The 18,182-nt window shown below is 37.0% G+C and overlaps 1 protein-coding gene across 5 annotated transcripts in view; it reads left to right on the top strand.

Moving 5' to 3' along the window:
* The window catches only part of USP40 (ubiquitin specific peptidase 40), a 94,466-nt gene that overhangs the window by 21,141 nt on the left and 55,143 nt on the right, over positions 1–18,182 (top strand). For 3 of the 5 annotated variants that reach the window (XR_005241402.2, XM_038001348.2, XM_038001351.2), the window contains exons 9-13: positions 2,165–2,275; positions 3,741–3,848; positions 11,139–11,439; positions 15,430–15,511; positions 17,368–17,539. Coding sequence is in view for 4 of the 5 variants with exons in the window: in XM_038001348.2 (XP_037857276.2) it covers positions 2,165–2,275; positions 3,741–3,848; positions 11,139–11,439; positions 15,430–15,511; positions 17,368–17,539 (774 nt within the window). In the remaining variant the exon portion in view is untranslated. Of the gene's footprint in view, positions 1–1,980; positions 2,078–2,164; positions 2,276–3,740; positions 3,849–11,138; positions 11,440–15,429; positions 15,512–17,367; positions 17,540–18,182 lie in introns of those variants that run through there. The other 2 variants (XM_073020141.1, XM_007966697.3) reach the window with 2 other exon arrangements.

Raw genomic sequence — 18,182 nt, 5'->3', positions numbered from 1 at the left:
CCCTTCCAGAGTCCAAGTGATCTCATTGTTCAGTTCCCACCTATGAGTGAGAACATGCAGTGTTTGGTTTTCTGTTCTTGCGATAGTTTGCTGAGAATGATGGTTTCCAGCTGCATCCATGTCCCTACAAAGGACACAAACTCATCCTTTTTTATGGCTGCATAGTATTCCATGGTGTATATGTGCCACATTTTCTTAATCCAGTCTGTCACTGATGGACATTTGGGTTGATTCCAAGTCTTTGCTATTGTGAATAGTGCCACAATAAACATACGTGTGCATGTGTCTTTATAGCAGCATGATTTTTAATCCTTTGGGTATATACCCAGTAATGGGATGGCTGGGTCATATGGTACATCTAGTTTTAGATCCTTGAGGAATCGCCATACTGGTTTCCATAATGGTTGAACTAATTTACAATCCCACCAACAGTGTAAAAGTGTTCCTATTTCTCCACATCCTCTCCAGCACCTGTTGTTTCCTGACTTTTGAATGATCGCCATTCTAACTGGTGTGAGATGGTATCTCATTGTGGTTTTGATTTGCATTTCTCTGATGACCAGTGATGATGAGCATTTTTACAGTCTTATGGGACTGAGTCCTCAACTTACGGAGTCTGTGCTATCACCAGATAGTGTCAGAATTGAATACAATTGTGTGACACCTAGTTGATGTCAGAGAATTGGAGAATTGATGGTTGTTTGAAATATGAGTCCCTCGACTCCCCTCTTTGGGTAGGCCTAGGCTTTCTTTCCCCAACTCTGTCCTGTATGGGCATCAAAATGGAAGTTCAGTGTCAGCAAGATCAGTGTCTTAGTCCATTCAGGTTCAGGCTGCTCTATCACAACACGTAGACTGGGTAATTTATAAACAACAGAAATTTATTGCTCACAGTTCTGGAGGCTGGGAAGTCAAGATTAAGGCACCAGCAGATTTTGTGTCTGTGAGGACTTGCTGTGCTTCATAGATGACACTTTCTTGCTGTGTCCTCACATGGCAGAAAGGTCAAACAATACTCCTTCAGGCCTTTTTTATAAAGGCACTAATCTCATTCACAAGGGCTCATCTTTTGTGACCTAATTATCTCCTGAAGACCCCACCTCATAATACTATTGCACTGGTGATTAGGTTTCAACGTATGAATTTGGGGGGAACCTAACTACTCTGGCTATAGCAGTTGCAGAGCCAGAGGCCTCATCTCTGGATTTCTTCCCCACATTCCCATTTCACTTTTTGACCTCAGAAGAGTTTTCCCTGATGTTCTTGCAAGCCATAGTGTGTTTAAGATGTTTTTATTTGTTTTGGTTTTACTTTATCTACCATTTTTAGTAATTTTGTAGCAGGATGATTGTATCTGGCCTGCCATATTTTTCCATCACTTATTGATTATTTATTTTTGGCTTGCATTGTTTATTTCTGGTTTTAAGTCAATTTAAAATACTTTTGGAAGATGGCATGTATGAAAAAAAAGGCAATGAAAATAACTTACCAGGGGAATTTTGACGTGTTCCCCAATACCTTCATAAAATGGGGTGAAAACTTGGATGATCAGGAAATAGAAAGGAGTATTTAAGCTGAACCTGGCCTGCAAAGATGAGTAGAATTTCCTTAGGTCAGCACAAGTGAATGAGACCGTACGGGACGAAGACCAGAAAATACTTTGAACTGAATTTTAATGAAAACTCCACATATCAAATTATGTAAAATGTAGCTAAAGTAGTGCTAAGCTGGAAAATACTCAACGAGGAGCTGGAATTCAAAGCAAGGTCTGCCTGATTCCAAGCATATGCAGATTATTGTGATGTTTTTACTGCCGTTTCATCATCTTGAAACCTTTTTCTTTTTTTTTTTTTGTTAACTTCTTGCTCTGTCACCCATGCTGGAGTGCAGTGATGTGATCACGGCTCACTGCAGCCTTGACCTCCTGGGCTTAAGCAATCCTCCCACCTTAACCTCCTGGCTAATTTTTTGTTAAATTTTTTGTAGAGTGTCCTGGTCTGTGTTGCCCAGGCTGGTCTTGAACTCCTGGGCTCAAGCAGTCCCTCTGCCTCGGCCTCCCAAATTGCTGGGATTACAGGTGTGATCTATTGTGCCTGGTCAACATTCCTATTTTGTTACTTTTTAAGTGGTTAGTGATAGAAACTCATGTTGTTTTCCTTCCTAGGAGGAAAAAAGTAAGCCAGATGTGAATCTGAAAGATCTCCAGAGTGAAGAAGAGATTGATCATCCACTGATGATTCTAAAAGCAATCTTATTAGAGGTAGAGTATGTGTGTGTAAGTAATTGTGTGTATGTATATATTGTGTGTATATGTGCATGTGTGTATATATGTAAGAATATATGCGGTTTAGTTGCTAGATGTGATATTATTACCATTCATAGTCTTTTTCCTTAAGGACATTCTCTGTATCTGTATTTTAATGATTTTTGTGGGGATTTTCTAGTTATGAATGAAATACATATTCATGGTAGAAAATTCAAGAAAAAAAGACAGAAAATATATAAAAAAGATGAAAAGTATAAATAGGCCAGATACAGTTATTGTAAGCACCTTGATATATATTCTTTGCATTCTGTTTTCTTTATGTTTATTTACATATATTGGAATTGGGCTATGATTTTTTTGGCTATTACTGTCATTTTAAACCAAATTGAGCTTTACTAAATGCTGTTTGCAATTTATTACATTTCCATATTATCCTTTTAATGTCTGTGTGGCCTGAAATTATGTCCCCTTTTTCATTCCTAGTAGTCACTGATAATATCTCAAGTATATGACTTTTAAAGTTTGTTTAATATGCTGTTTTAAATATGTGAGGTCTTCTTTCATTTATTCATTCATCCTTAATAAATGATTTGCTATACTTCCTGCTAGGGACCTGGGCTGAATAATTATATTGATCTATGATGACTGTATGAATTTTCTAGGGCTGCCATGACAAAATGCCACAGACTGCATGGCTTAGATGATAGAAATGTATCTTCTGATAGTTTTGAAGGCTGAAATCCAAGATCAAGGTGTTGGCAGTTTAGGTTTCTTCTGAGACCTCTCTCCTTGGCTTGCAGATGGCTGTCTTCTTCCTGTGTCCTCACATGGTGTTTCTTCTGTGTGTGTACTTCCCGGTGTTACTTTGTCCAAACTTCGTCGTCTTCTGATAATGCCAGTCAGGTTTACTTAGGGCCTACTCTAAAATGGAAAACAGCCTCGTTTTACCTTAATCACCTCTTTAACGGTCTAATCTCCAAATGTTCTGAAATATTGTAGGTTAAAAATGCAACATATGAATTTTGGGGAGATACAATTCAGAAGCCTGTCACAGCTACATCGCACCCCCTTTTAGAACTTGTTTATACTTCAAAACATTTAGATAAGACATTAATCATCTTTGTTTTTGCACTTATGTATTTCTTCCAAAATTCTTGTTTAATATCAGTAATTTACATATTTAAATGAAAAATTCCTTTTTAATGTTGGGAATTTACCAAACCTTGGGCTACTTCTGATATTGCTCTTCAAATGGTTAAACTGTGGCACACGGAAAATAGCAAAAATCCAAGTTTTCTCAACTGAGGCTTAACCAGTTTTTAAAAAGCTTTTTATAATAGCTGTGATTGAATCAACTTATGTGTTTGCTGTTCTAGGCATGTTTAATTAGGCATAATCCTGTTGGTCTCTTTGAATTTGTAAGTATGCAATTATTTCTCATCAGATTTTCTTAAGTGACTGTTTCTTTCGTAAGGAGGAGAATAATCTAATTCCTGTTGATCAGCTGGGCCAGAAACTCTTGAAAAAGATAGGAATGTCTTGGAACAAGAAGTACAGAAAACAGCATGGACCACTGCGGAAGGTAATACATGGCATCGTTTTGGGAAGTTCTAGTTCCAAGAAATTTCATTATGATCCCAACAACATGAATTCCTTGCAGAAAGATATTTAAAATAGGTGAAAATAAAGTCACCATATTTGTATAATGGCTAGAATCCAACTAAGTTACTTATTAAGTATTACTTACTGAGTTACTTATCATAGAAACAAGAAGTAAGCAAAAATAGTGAGGAGCAACTCCTAAAAAAGTCAGAGTTCATACCCTAAGGTTATCATTTTACTTGTAGAAATGTCTTCAGGTATTCACCCAGATTTCACTTGATTTTTTTACACAAAATTCTAGTAAAGGAATTTGCCTTTTTATCTAGGGTATCAAATTTATTGGCATAAACTTGTTCAAAATATCTCATTATCCTTTTAGTGTCTGTAGAACCTGAAGCTATGTTCCATTTTTCATTTCTGATATTAATAATTTTTATTTTCTCACGTTTTTTCAACAGTCTTGCTTGGGGATTATCAAGGTTTTTTTGTTTGTTTTTTTGAGTTGAGGTATACTCCGTTGCCCAGGCTGGAGTGCAGTGGCACTATCTTAGCTCACTCCAACCTCTGCCTCCCAGGCGCCAGTGATTCTCCTGTCTCAGCTGGTACTACAGGCATGTGCCACCACACCTAGCTAATTTTTGTAGAAATGGGGTTTTGCCATGTCACCCAGGCTGGTCTCAAACTCCTGGACTCAAGTGATCCGCCTGGCCATCAAGTTAATTTTTTAAAAACCTTTCCAAGAAACCAACTTTTGCCTTAGATATAATTTGATGTAATGCTATTGATTTTCTCTATTGCTTTTCTATTTTCTATTTCATGGATATCTGTTCTTATTTTAAAGTATTTTCTTTCTTCTACTTCTTGGGACTTAATTTGATCATCTTTTTCTAGCTGCTTGGGTTGGTAACTCAGTTTTTTTTTAAACCTTCTAATACACACTTTTAAAGCTCTAAATTTTCTTCCAAGCACTAGTTATATTCAACAAGTTATATTGTTGAATATAGTTATATTGCTGAATATAGTCAGACAGTTATATTCAATAAGCTTTCATTTTCATTCAGTTTGAAATATTTTCTAATTTCTCTTATTTTTTCTTTGGCCCTTGGGTTCTTTGGAGGTGTGTTAGTTAATTTCCTAATATTTAGGGGGTTTCTAGTTATCTTTTCGTTATGTCAGTAAATTGATTTCTAATTAATGCCATTGTACTTTGAGAACATACTCTATATGAGTTCAGTTCTTTTGAATTTATTAGGACTTGTTTTACAGTTCAGAGTGTTGTCTATCCTGCTTAATGTTCTGTGTTCACTAAAGAAGTTGTTTTCTGCAGTTTTTGGAAGTAACATTTCACAAGTGACAACTAGATCAAATTGATTGTGTTCTTTGTTTCTTCTCTATTCTTATTATATATAGTTTTGCCTTTTCTATTAATTACTGAGGAATTTTAAATCTCCCAACAATAATTGTGGATTTGTCTCATTTTTAAAAAGAAAGTTTTGACAGTTTTTGCTTCATGTATCTTCCTGAAGCTATATTATTAGGTGCATACACACTTAGTATTGTTATTGCCTCCTGCTGTGAAACACTTGCCTTTTTTTTGAGACAGAGTTTTGCTCTGTCATTCAGACTGAAGTGTAGGAGCACAATCACAGCTCACTACAGTCTCGATCTCCTGGGCCCACGAGATCCTCCTAGCTCAACCTCCTGAGTAGTTGAGACTACAGCACACCTGGCCTCACCGGGCTATGAATTCTTTTTTATATTTTTTATTTTGTAGAGATGGTGTCTCCGTATGTTGCCCAGGCTGGTCTCAAACTTCTGGGCTCAAGAGATCCTCCCACCTTGGCCTCCCAAAGTGCTGGGATTACAGGCATGAGCCACCACACCAGAAATGTTTGTCTTTATCTCTGCTAATATTCCTTGCCTTGAAATCTACCTTGTCTGGTATTAATGTAGCCATATAAGCTTTCTTATACATGTGTGTCTCAATATGAAGTTGGTTCTTGTTTATTTTGGAAAATTATGGTTTTTAAGTAATTGGTTCATTTATCTGAGGTGTCAAATTTGTTGGCATAAAGTTGTTTAAAATCTCACCATATTATCATTTCAGTGTCCGTAGCATAGGAACTTATGTTTCCTTTTTCATTTCTGATATTGATAATTTGCCTTTTTTAGCTTTCTTTTTCATTGCTGGGGTTTATCAAGTTTATTAAACTTTTCAAGAAAACAACTTTGCCTGTGTTGATTTTCTCTGCTATTCTATTTTCTATCAGATGACAGAGAGTTTGACAATCTTTTCCTTTTTATTAGAATGTTTAGTTATTTACATTAATATAATTTATATGGCTGGGTTTGAATCTCTCATCTTACTATTTGTTTTCTATTTCTCCTCTATTCTTTGTTATTTTCTTGTTCCTTTCCTGCCTTCTTTTGGATTAATTAATAAATTTTTTGTGTCACATTTTTATCTCTTTTGTTGGCTTTTTAATCTATGTATTTAATTTCATCTAGTCATTACACTATGTATAAATTAATATGGTAAATTACAAATTAATATTATACCACTTTATGTATACTGTAAGATGCTTACAATAGTATAATTTCATTTTCCCTTTCCCATTTTTCCTACTATTGCCTTCTTCTATTTTACTATTACATATAATGTAAATTCCACTATACTTTACTACCTCTGCTTAAACACTTTAGTGACTTTTAAATAAATTAAGTGTTTTATATTTATCTTTTCTGGAGTTTATTGCTCATTGTTTATCCAGGTTTGCATTTAATATAATTTCCCTTCAACCTAGAGAGTTTCCTTTAGCATTTCTTGAAGTTCAGAATTGCAGGTGAAAAGTGCTTTCAGATTTTGTCTGAAAATGTTTATTTTACCTTCATTTTTTTTAGGTTAATCACTTTTGTGTTTTTCTCAGTGTTTTAGAGAGGCCCATTGTGTTCTGGCTTCCAGTATGTTGGATGAGAAGCCAACTGTCATTTTTTATTTCATTCTCTTGAATGTAATGTTTCTTTTTCTTGGTCTGCTTTTAAGATTTTCTTTTTATCTTTGGTTTTCAGCAGTTTGACAATAATGTATGTAGGTATTGTGTTCCTTGTGTTTATTTACATTTTATTGCTAAGTATTTTTAACATCTGTGGTCCAAAGTCTTTTTTAAAATTTTGGAAAAAATTTTGGCCATTATTTCTTCAATTTCTTTTTCTGCCTCATCTCTCTTTCTTTTTCTGGGAGTCTAACTATATACAGTCATCCTTCCATATCTATGGGAGATTGGTTCTAGAACCCCCAGATGACACCAAAATCTGCGGATGCTCAAGTCTCTTTCATGAAATGGCATAGTATTTGCATATGGCCTAGTCACATCCTCCTGTATACTTTGAGCTATCACTAGATTATGTGTAATACCTAACATAGGCTGGGCGTGGTGGCTTACACCTGTAATCACAGCAAAAGGGAGGTCTAGGCAAGAGGATCGCTTGAGCCCAGGATTTTAAGACCAGTCCTGGCAACGTAGCAAGACCCCATCTGTACAAAAAATTTAAAAATTAGCTGGATGCGGTGCTACGCACGTGTAGTCCCAGCTATTCGGGAAGCTAGGGTGAGGGGATTGCTTAAGCCTAAGAGTCCGAGGCTGCAGTGAGCTGTGATCATGCACCACACTGCAGACTGGGCAACAGAATGATACCCTGTCTCCAAAAGAAAAAAAAAGGAAACAAACCTAATACAATATAAGTGTTATGTAAATAGTTGTACTGTATTTTAAATTTTTATTATTTTTCACTATTATACTGTTATTTATTTTAATGTTTTTGATTCATGGTTGGTGGAATCTGTGGATTTGGAAACTGCAGATACTAAGGACCAACTGTATATATTCGACCATTTGATAATTCCTCTCAGGTCTTAGATGTTCTGGGGACTTTTGTTTTGTTTTGTTTGAGACAGGGTCTCACTCTCTTGCCCACGCTGAAGTGAAGTGGCGCAATATCGGCTCACTGCAACCTCTGTCTCCCAGGCTCAAGCAATCCTCCAGCCTCAGCCTCCCAAGTAGCTGAGATTACTGGCATGTGTCACCATACCCAGCTAATTTTTTGTATTTTTTTGTAGAGATGAGGGTTTTGCCATGTTGGCCAGACTGGTGTTTTGTTCTTTCATTTTTTTCTTCTCCTACTTCAATTTGGACAATTTCCATTGATCTGTCTTGTCCTCAGCTTTGCTAATTTTTTCTTCTACTGAGCCACTCTTCTGTTAAGACCACCAAATGAGCTATGCATTTCAGATATTATACTTTTTAGTTGTAGTCTTTCCACTTAGTTCTTATTTAAAGTGTACATTTCTCTGCTGAAATTCCCCTTCTCTTTACCCATTCTATTCATCTTTTCCTTTAAATTTTTTAACATATTTATAATAGCTATTTGCTATTATAGCTAGATTAATTCTGAATTTGATTCTGTTGACTCTTTTATTCTCTTTTGAATTGACCATTCCATCTCTTGATTATGAATAACATTGTCCTGTTTCTTTGCATGTCATATAATCTTTTCAATATAAATTTTTATTTTTTAATTACAAATTGATAAATTTTAGTTGTATATATTTGTAGGGGTACAGATTGATGTTTTAGTTTGCAGATACAATACGGAATAATTAAATCAAACAATGAACGTATCCATCATCTCAAATATTTATTTTTTGTGGTGAAATTTACTCTCAGCAATTTTGAAATCTACAGTATGTTATTATTTTCTGTATTTGCCACACTGTGCAATAGATTTTTTAAGAAAAACAACTTATTCCTACCTTTGAATTGAGGCTTTGTATCCTTTGACCATCATCTCCCCATGTCTTGCCCCCCTGCTCCATATAATCTCATATTGTGGATGATGTGTTGTGGAGACTCTGGATTATGTTATTTTTCTCTAAAGATCTTTGCATTGCATTCTAACAAGCCCTCAGATTACCTTTGAATCTTTTAGAGTCTGTGGAAGTTAAATTTTGGGCTTTAGGGTGGGTCCGTTACAATTTTGCCTTTAGTTCTAGGGAATAGTTTAGCCCTGGGTCATGGTCCTTCCTCTTACAGTAGGGCTCAGCTAACTATGGCCTGTGCGCAAAATGTGGCCTGCTGCCTGTTCTTACAGTCTTGAGCTAAGAACATGCCTTACATTTTTAAATGGTTACTTTTTTTTTTTTTTTTTTTTTTTTTTTTGAGACGGAGTCTCGCTCTGTCGCCCAGGCTGGAGTGCAGTGGCGCGATCTGGGCTCACTGCAAGCTCCGCCTCCCGGGTTCACACGCCATTCTCCCGCCTCAGCCTCCGAGTAGCTGGGACTACAGGCGCCTGCCACCACGCCCGGCTAGTTTTTTGTATTTTTAGTAGAGACGGGGTTTCACCATGTTAGCCAGGATGGTCTCGATCTCCTGACCTCGTGATCCACCCGCCTCGGCCTCCCAAAGTGCTGGGATTACAGGCTTGAGCCACCGCGCCCGGCCAAATGGTTACTTTTTAAAAGGTGAAGTGAGTACTAAGTAATGTTCTCAGTTTTGCTTCTGAAATATTTACCATCTGGCTCTTTAAGAAAAAGTTCGCTATCTCTTTCTAATTTGGCAGGACTTGAACTCCTTGTTCTTTCTTCTTGGCAGCAGGCAACCCTGCTCAGATGTCGAACCTCCTAACTGATACTCTCTGCTGGGCTCTTTGAGCTGTCCATTCTACCATTTAGGAGTTAGCCAAGGATTTAGGAGGATTTGATACAGAACTGGGGTTGTTTTGTGGGATCTCGCGTCTCTGCTATTCTCAGATTCTGTCCCCTCAGCCCAGTAAGACTCTTGCCTTTTCTTGAAATCTGTTCCACCATGCACTGCTACAAACTGGGTAGTAGTAGGTGAGTGCAGAACTCACCTGGTTTGCTTCCCTTCTTTAAAGAATTTTGTCTTCACTTTATGCCTACTTTGGGTTCCTTTCCCAACAGTCGTTTTCCTTGTTTTGCATAGAGTTTATCATTTTTATTAGGAATATTAGTCTAAGAAAATTTCTTTGTCATTACTGGGACAGACTGCATTGGTGTTTGAGGCTTAAAAGAGTTAATTCTCAACTATCAAAGAAAAACTTGGCTATATAGAAAGTTCATTACTTAAAAACCCAAAGAACTGAAAAAAATGAAAAGAAAGTTCATTACTCAAAGCTTTCAAGTTGTTGATACTTTTTTGTACCTTAAAACAAATTAGCTACAATGATATTTCACTCTCTGTTCTCATACACAGTGTTAACAGTGTTGTCTTTGGGTTATGCCCTACACTCTTCTGTTTGTTGATAAAATAATACTTTTGATTAGAGAGTTGACATTACCACAGATTACTTTCTTTCCAAGAGAAAAATGCACAAATCACCTTTCCAGGGTGATTGATGAAGTACCCAAGTGTTAAATTTAACTCCCAAGTAATTTTCTATATAAGTAAATTAGGCTTAGAGAAAAGGAAGAGACACAAGGCCAGACAGTCCCAGCTACTCGGGAGGCTGAGGCAGGAGAATGGCATAAACCCGGGAGGCGGAGCTTGCAGTGAGCTGAGATCCGGCCACTGCACTCCAGCCTGGGCGACAGAGCGAGACTCCGTCTCAAAAAAAAAAAGAAAGTGAGAGGATAGAGGCGTAGGGGATGGGGAGGTAGAGACAGGCAATGGAGAAAGAGATTTTTTTCTTCCTAATCCTTTAGCAAGAACTTTGGGATTGTGACTTAACCCTTACTTTGCTTTGATTTTCTGAGCTTGTCTGCCAGCTTTTAGAACAGACAACATTCACTTTAGTTCGGGTTAAAAGATAATTTAGGTTGATAATTACTACCTTATCCCAACAGAGTCTGTCTGGGTTTTCAAATTATCTTTTATGGTGGTACACTGTGTGACTGCTTTTGTTTTGTGCCTTGTTTAGATTGCTTTTAAATATTTCAAAAGTGTTTGTTCTACCTAATCTGTTCCACTTAAATACTTTTTTAAACAGCACTAGTGAGGTATAATTAAAATGCTTTTTAGATTGTAGCATAGCGACTTCCTCCCTTCTTGTAACTATCAGACTATTTAACAGAGCACTGTGGTTTTATTAAATGTTTTATTATACCTAGATGTATTTTCCTCCCTAGCTGGCCAGGTCAAAAATAAAAATGAAGTTAAACGATCTAATCACAGAAAGGAAGAAAACATTTTTTAATCACTTCTAATTTTTGTTTGAATAATTAACTTCGCATTTTTTTTTGTTTGTTTCTGTGTAGTTCTTACAGCTCCATTCTCAGATATTTCTACTCAGTTCAGATGAAAGTATAGTTCGTCTCTTGAAGAATGGTTCTCTCCAGGCTGAGTCTGATTTCCAAAGGAATGACCAGCAAATTTTCGAGACGCTTCCTCCAGAATCCCCAGGTTTAAACAGTAGCATCTCCTGTCCCCACTGGTTTGATATAAATGATTCTAAAGTCCAGCCAATCAGGGAAAAGGATATTGAACAGCAATTTCAGGGTAAAGAAAGTGCCTACATGTTGTTTTATCGGAAATCCCAGTTGCAGAGACCCCCTGAAGGTATGGAAAGAAAAATGTTCCTATTTGTTTCAGTTAATGACTTTAGAAGATAAACATGGAATGCTATTTGAGTTTTTATTCTTTTAAAAAAAGGTTTACTCTTGGAACAACTTAAAATATTTTAAAGCTAACAAGAACTATATTATGCCAAATGAAATCTAACAATTTGTCATTTTATAAAGATTATATACTTCTCTTTAATTTTCTATCCTGTAATAATGTAAGATCATCATTACATTTTCAAAACTGGATTTCCTTGGATAGCATAAAACCTTCTTGTGTTGGCAAACTTGAGTGTGATTGCCATGTGCTCAGACTTGGCTCTATCATTCAGCCATATGTTGCCTTTGAATTTTAAGTGGCCTTGGTCTTATTTTTATATCTTCTTTATTTTCCTGATTCTTTTATATCTTCTCCTTTATGTTTATTTATATCTTTTATTTCTATTATTTATCCTTTATATATTTTCATATCTTCTCCTTTATTTTCCTGTTTCTCAGTAAGACCTTTTGTGTGTTTATTCATTTATTTATTTTTAGAGATGCAACCTCACTCTGTCATCCAGGCTGGAGTGCAGTGGCATGATTGTTCACTGCAGCCTCTAATTCCTGGGCTCAAGTGATTCTCTTCCTTTAGTAGCTAGGCCTACAAGCTAGGCCTACAAGTAGCTAGGCCTACAAGCACATGCTGCCACACCTGGCTAATTTTCATTTTTTTAGAGACAGGGTCTTGCTGTGTTGCCCAGGTTGGTCTCGAACTCCTGGCCTCAAATGATGCTCACACCTCAGCCTCCCAAAGTGCTGGTGTCATTGGTAGAGGGTCATGACTGCAAGTTGTCCAGGTTCTTGGCATTTCAAACAAAGAGTTGGACAAAACACACAGCAATGCAAAGAATGAAGCAACAAAAGAACAAAAGCAGGAATGTATTGAAAACGAAACTACACTCCACAGTGTGGGAGCAGCCTGAGCAGCGGCTCAAGGACCCAGATACAGAATCTTCTTGGATCCAAATACCTCCTAGAAGTTTCCCATTAGCCACTTCATGCTCACCTCATGTAAATGAATTGGTAGCCCATAGTCAGTCTGATTGGTTGCAGAAAGCAGCTAACCAGAGGCTGAAGTGCAGTTACAAAAGTCACTCTCATGTGCAAACATCTGATTGGTTGCTTTCTGGAACCAATCAGAGGCTAGGGTGAAGTTACAAAGTTATACTTCCATGCAAAGGAAGACGTAGTGGGCTGTCAGTCTGATTGGTTGGGGGCAACACCCATTCAAAGGCTGGAGTGAAGTTGCAAAGTTGCAAACAAAGACCCTACGGGCAATCAGTCCGATTTGTTTCTGTCGTATTTGTTGCCAGTATTTGTTGCCAACCGCAAACATTCAGAGGCTGAAGTGGTTGCAAAGTTGCAAACAAAGACTCCACCCACAGTCTGATTTGTTGGGGTCACCCAATTTCCTATGTGTGCGCAGAGAAGGTCAAACGGAGTAGCCTCTGGTCCTTCTGTTACTTAGGCATGGAAAGTTAGGGTTTTCCTTTCAATTTATTTCTAGGAAGTCTGCGAAACAGCCTTAGGTTACCTGTCTCCAGACCCTATTCTCCTGCCTCACTAGGATTACAGGCATGAGGCCTAGTGAGATTTTTTGATCACTTCTCAAAGTCTGCTCAAAAGTTAAAAACTCTAATGAGAAAAGCTTTATAGATTGAGACATATCTATTATTAGAGATGAGAATATTGTTCTTAGAGAATGAGAATAGCCGTCATTTTTATAAAGAATAAAAATAAAGCAGTTACTAATTTGCATGTGAATCAAAGGAAATTAACTTTCCAGATCGAAAAGAGTTACATAACTATGCTATTAATCAAAAAGGCTTTGTATTTTTCTGGGAGGAAAAAAAGATATGGAAATGGTTCTGGTAAAAATATTGTGTATCAGAATTCACAGTTATAGAAATATATATTATCAGAAAAAGAATATCTTCAAATGGAGTATTAGTCTTTTTCATAGAATTTAATTTTAGTGTGTACATAATTGGAATATGTACTCAATGACAGTTCTCTTGTTAGCTTAGGAATTGAACAAAGATCCAACCAAAATCTCCATGTACTTTTTTGGGAATGAAGGGATAGAACTTTATGAAATGATTCTAAAATTCACCTGGAGAAATAAAGTTATAAAAACTGAAGAAGAGATGACTGAGGGAGAATTTGCTGTATCAGTAAAAACGTATTTATAAAGTTATAGCAATGAAGACAGTGTAGTGGCAATGCAAAAAGGTAGACAGATCATTGAAAAAGAGCAGTAAACCCAGGAGTTGATCTGAGCATATTTGTGTTTTAATCCATGGTAAGGTAGCTCTTCAGATATTTTGGGGAAGGAAGGGCGTGAATTACTCGATAAATACAACTGGGAAGTTGGTTATTTGCTAGGGAAATAATTAAGCCATTTTTCTTTGTTATACAAATCACTTAAATGAAATTATAGTTCCTTTAATATTTATGGTAAGGAATCGTAAAATGTGTAAAATATAAATATTTTATTTTAAAGTAAAGAAAACCTTTCTGAGCATAAAAGCAAAGAAAGAAAAAAACTAGGGAAAAGTGATGATATATAACCCTTAAACAGAATTAAAAGGCAAATGACAAGCTAATGGAAAACAGTAAAATATATGACAAATTAATTTCCCCTATCTGTAGAGTGCACTTACATATATTTCATTGTGCTCAGTAGTAAATTGGGGAAAGAATATAAATGAGTAATTTAGAAAAGAAAGATTCCTATGTTTCAAAAAATTTTCAATTTAACCTGTAATCAAGAAAGAAGAAGAAGAATGGCAATGAGGTGGACATCAGTGAGATGCCACCAAGTCAGATAATTTCCATGACTCTTGGGTCTCAGTAGTTGACATTTCCTCCAGAGTTGGTAAGTATGGAATATGATCAGTTTGAGTATGTGTATTTAAAAGCCTAGAAAATGTCATACCCTTTAAACCAGTAATTCTACTTTCACAAGTTTGTCTTGAAGTAATCAGAGCTGTATATGAATATTGATGCTCAAAGATGTTTATTGTTCCTACTATTTTAAAATAGTGATTAATTGGAAATCACCTTAATGTCTAACAGAAAAAGATTGGTTAGGTTAATTATGCTACTTATAGAATGGACTACTATGCAATCATTTATTTAAGACTTTGGAAAATACAGTGTATGAAATGAAAACAGATTTGTTGAATATGATCCCAGTTTTTAAAATTGTGTTTGTGTGTGTGCCTGTGTGTGTATGTGTGTGTGTGTCTTGGGAGTGAAATTATGAGCAGCATCTATTTCTTTTACACTTAAAAAAATTCCAGAATTTTTACAGTAGTCAGTTATTGTATTTGTAATCAAGATGAAAATCTGAGGCCAGGCATGGTGGGTCACACCTGTAATCTCAGCACATTGGGAGGCTGAGGCGGGCGGATCACTTGAGGCCAGGAGTTCAAAACCAGCCTGGGCAACATGGTGCAACCCTGTCTCTGCTAAAAATACAAAAACTAGCCAGGCATGGTGGCACGAGCCTGTAATCACAGCCACTCGGAGGCTGAGGCACGAGAATTGCTTGAACTCGGGAGGCAGAGGTTGCAGTGAGCTGAGATTACGCCACTGCACTCCAGCTTGGGCGACAAAGTGAGATTCTGTCTCAAAAGAGTAAAGAAAAGAAGAAGAAAAAAGAAAAAGATGAAAATCTGGGTGTTCTTTTTAAAAAGTATACTTAAAAGAGTTGAAAAAAATTGAATTCTTCTAGCTTATCTTAAAGAACTATTTACTTTTCATTTGTTCTAACTTTTTCATGTTTCAGATGGGAAAACAGATCCTGAGAAAATTCATATTCACACAGCAAATTAGTAGCTTTCCTAGCTCCCAGGACAGTCCTTTCTAGTCTTCATGCTACCTCTTCCAGCAACCAGATTTCATTTAGCCAACACAAGTTAATGAAAAATTTTGTTCACAGCTCGAGCTAATCCAAGATACAGGGTTCCATGTCATTTACTGAATGAAATGGATGCAGCTAACATTGAACTACAAACCAAAAGGTAATTTTAAATTACTTTTAGAGTTTGACTAGTATTGCTGGAGAATAAAGATCTAATTTAGGCCTTAAGCATTCAATAACGAAAATTAACAAGAAAAAGAAATAGTCAACTGTTAATGCAAGTGTCTGTTTGGCTGCTGAATTTTTATAGTGAGGGTAGCTTTAACTTTGAAATTATCCCATATGTGTAAGAGTGAATTAAACGGTGACATATAAAATGGCCATTGCTAAGTAGGGATTGAAGCCTAAGACGAGTAGAGAAATCAGTGAGCACATAGTTGGGCTAAATGAGTTGTATCCCAGCCTAGCCAGATTATTTCCTTGGGTCCAAAGAGAGCCTGCCATGAAAATCACCCCTCATGGGTAAGTAGTTGTAGCGAACTGGCATGTAGTGAGAGAGGATCAGAGGTGGGCAGATTTTCAAAAGGAGGCAAATATGGATTCTATAACCTATTGAATCCAATGCTGATCTTGGGGGAAAGCCTATAATAGATTCTTACTTTAAGAGATGGTTTGTGAGAACTTTATGATCTCAGCATTCTCTTTTGGGGCCTCACCTTTGACTGTGAAGAGCTGCTTCTTTATTTGTACTCTGTTAGAGTAAATCAGGTATTGGGTTAGGAAAATAGATGTTCCCATGATCTCCTTGTGTACCCAAATGCCTAATTATATGACATGGTGTATTTGACATTTTTATCATTGGCTTGGAGCTGGGGGGAAAAAGTACAGTGAATGACACAAGAGCAAAGAAACAACAAAAACCAAGATACCAAAAAGATTAAAACTTAACAGAGTGAAATATCTTAAGTCTAAAAAATAACCTGCATAAGTGGTCTGGACTAGCAGTTGTTATTTAAAAAAAAAAAAAAAAAAAAAAAAAAGGGTTGTCGTCAGCCCGCACTAAGGTCTTTCATGTGGTTGTGCTCTCTGACCATGTTCACTGAAGTGTCCTGAAGTACCTGAGTTGTGCGATAAGCTTCGTTCCAGCTCCACATTGGCCAGACCCTCCCTGTGTTTTGTGCTGGCTTCGAGTCAGCTGAGTGCATTCAGAGAAGAGCAGGCGACACCAGGCTGCTGCCGAGGACTTTTAGCCTGGATAACGTGCTCTCAGGAGGTTCATGCTACTGGCTTCAAATATTTCGTGGGACCAGTCGCAGTGCCTCACACCTGAAATTCCAGCACTTTAGGAGGCTGAGGCAGGCGGATCACCTGAGGTCAGGGGTTCAAGACGAGCCTGGTCAACATGGTGAAACCCCGTCTCTACGAAAAATACAAAAATTAGCCAGACGTGGTGGCACACACATGTAATCCCAGCTACTCAGGAGACTGAGGCAGGAGAATTGCTTGAACCTAGAAGATGGAAGTTGCAGTGAGCCAGGATGGCGCCACTGCACTCCAGCCTGGGTGACACAGTGAGACTCTGTCCAAAAAAAAAAAAAAATTGTCGTGGGAGAGTGAGAGTGTGCAAAATCTAGTGGAAATAAGGATGATAGATGACATAGAAGTAAATCTGCTACTTAACACAATTATGTAAGCAGGTCTCTAGCATTTTGTTCATAACTATAATATAATCTCAGAATTAGAAGATTTCAGGTGTCAGCCTTTGTTCAGAGAAATGGAGTTAACATTGCAGCCCATGTTAAAACAGTTTTCTCTTGGAATTCATGGTGACAGAACTGAATTTTTGCTGTTGACTGAAAAACTAAAGTGACTAATTGTGGCTCATAGAAGAAAAATTGTTACTTAGGTAGGATGGAGAACTTAATTGTATTGTAAGCCAGATATCTTTGGTTTGAGATAAAACACAGTGTCTGTTACAAAAGCACAGTATTTATGTATTTTTGTGCCTCTTTAAAGGGCAGAATGTGATTCTGCAAACAATACTGTTGAATTGCATCTTCACCTGGGCCCTCAGTACCATTTCTTCAATGGGGCTCTGCATCCAGTAGTCTCTCAAACAGAAAGCGTGTGGGATTTGACCTTTGATAAAAGAAAAACTTTAGGAGATCTCCGGCAGTCAGTATTTCAGGTAATACAGCCTTACTTCCTCTTAATTTAGACATCAAGGACCATCTCCAGCTAGACTGTCCATTTCATTCTGTTTAGGATACAACTTTATTTTTCAAAGCTGCTTAGGAAGACCTGACATCTGCCACTTCACAGAGGGATGACCCAGATCTTCTAAGTATTTTAGGAGGCTTTTCTCCACAGCTCCTACCAGCAGCTTTTCAGGTGGACCATCAGGCTGGTACATTTTATTTGAGGGGAAGAAAGAGTATGAAGTTGTCTCTTTTTTAGAAAATAAATGAAAGCAAATTGCCTTTCAAAGAGAGCGAAAAGAAAAAGATGAGCATGTTGTTTAAAACTGAGAACTACTGAACAAATAAAAGCAACTAACTTTGTACCCTGTAGTGTAGAACAGTATTTATTAATAATACTCTTAAGTGAAGGAAAGTATCTATTAGTCTAGAGTAAAAACAGTGCTGTAGTCTCCAAGTCATTTTCAAGGTATGTTTTAATGATGATAGTAGTAACAGCAGTGTTCTTTATTTTACTTATACTGCTTTCATATAAATTGTGTGACTTGGTTCTTTAATCTCGTGAAGATACATTAGCCCCATTTTGAAGATGAGGCAGTGTGATTTAAAGAGACTCAATGTCTTGCCTATGGT

The sequence above is a fragment of the Chlorocebus sabaeus genome, chromosome 10, assembly GCF_047675955.1.
Source record: "Chlorocebus sabaeus isolate Y175 chromosome 10, mChlSab1.0.hap1, whole genome shotgun sequence".
Lineage (NCBI taxonomy): Eukaryota > Metazoa > Chordata > Mammalia > Primates > Cercopithecidae > Chlorocebus > Chlorocebus sabaeus.
This window is presented reverse-complemented; position numbering and strand designations above follow the sequence as displayed.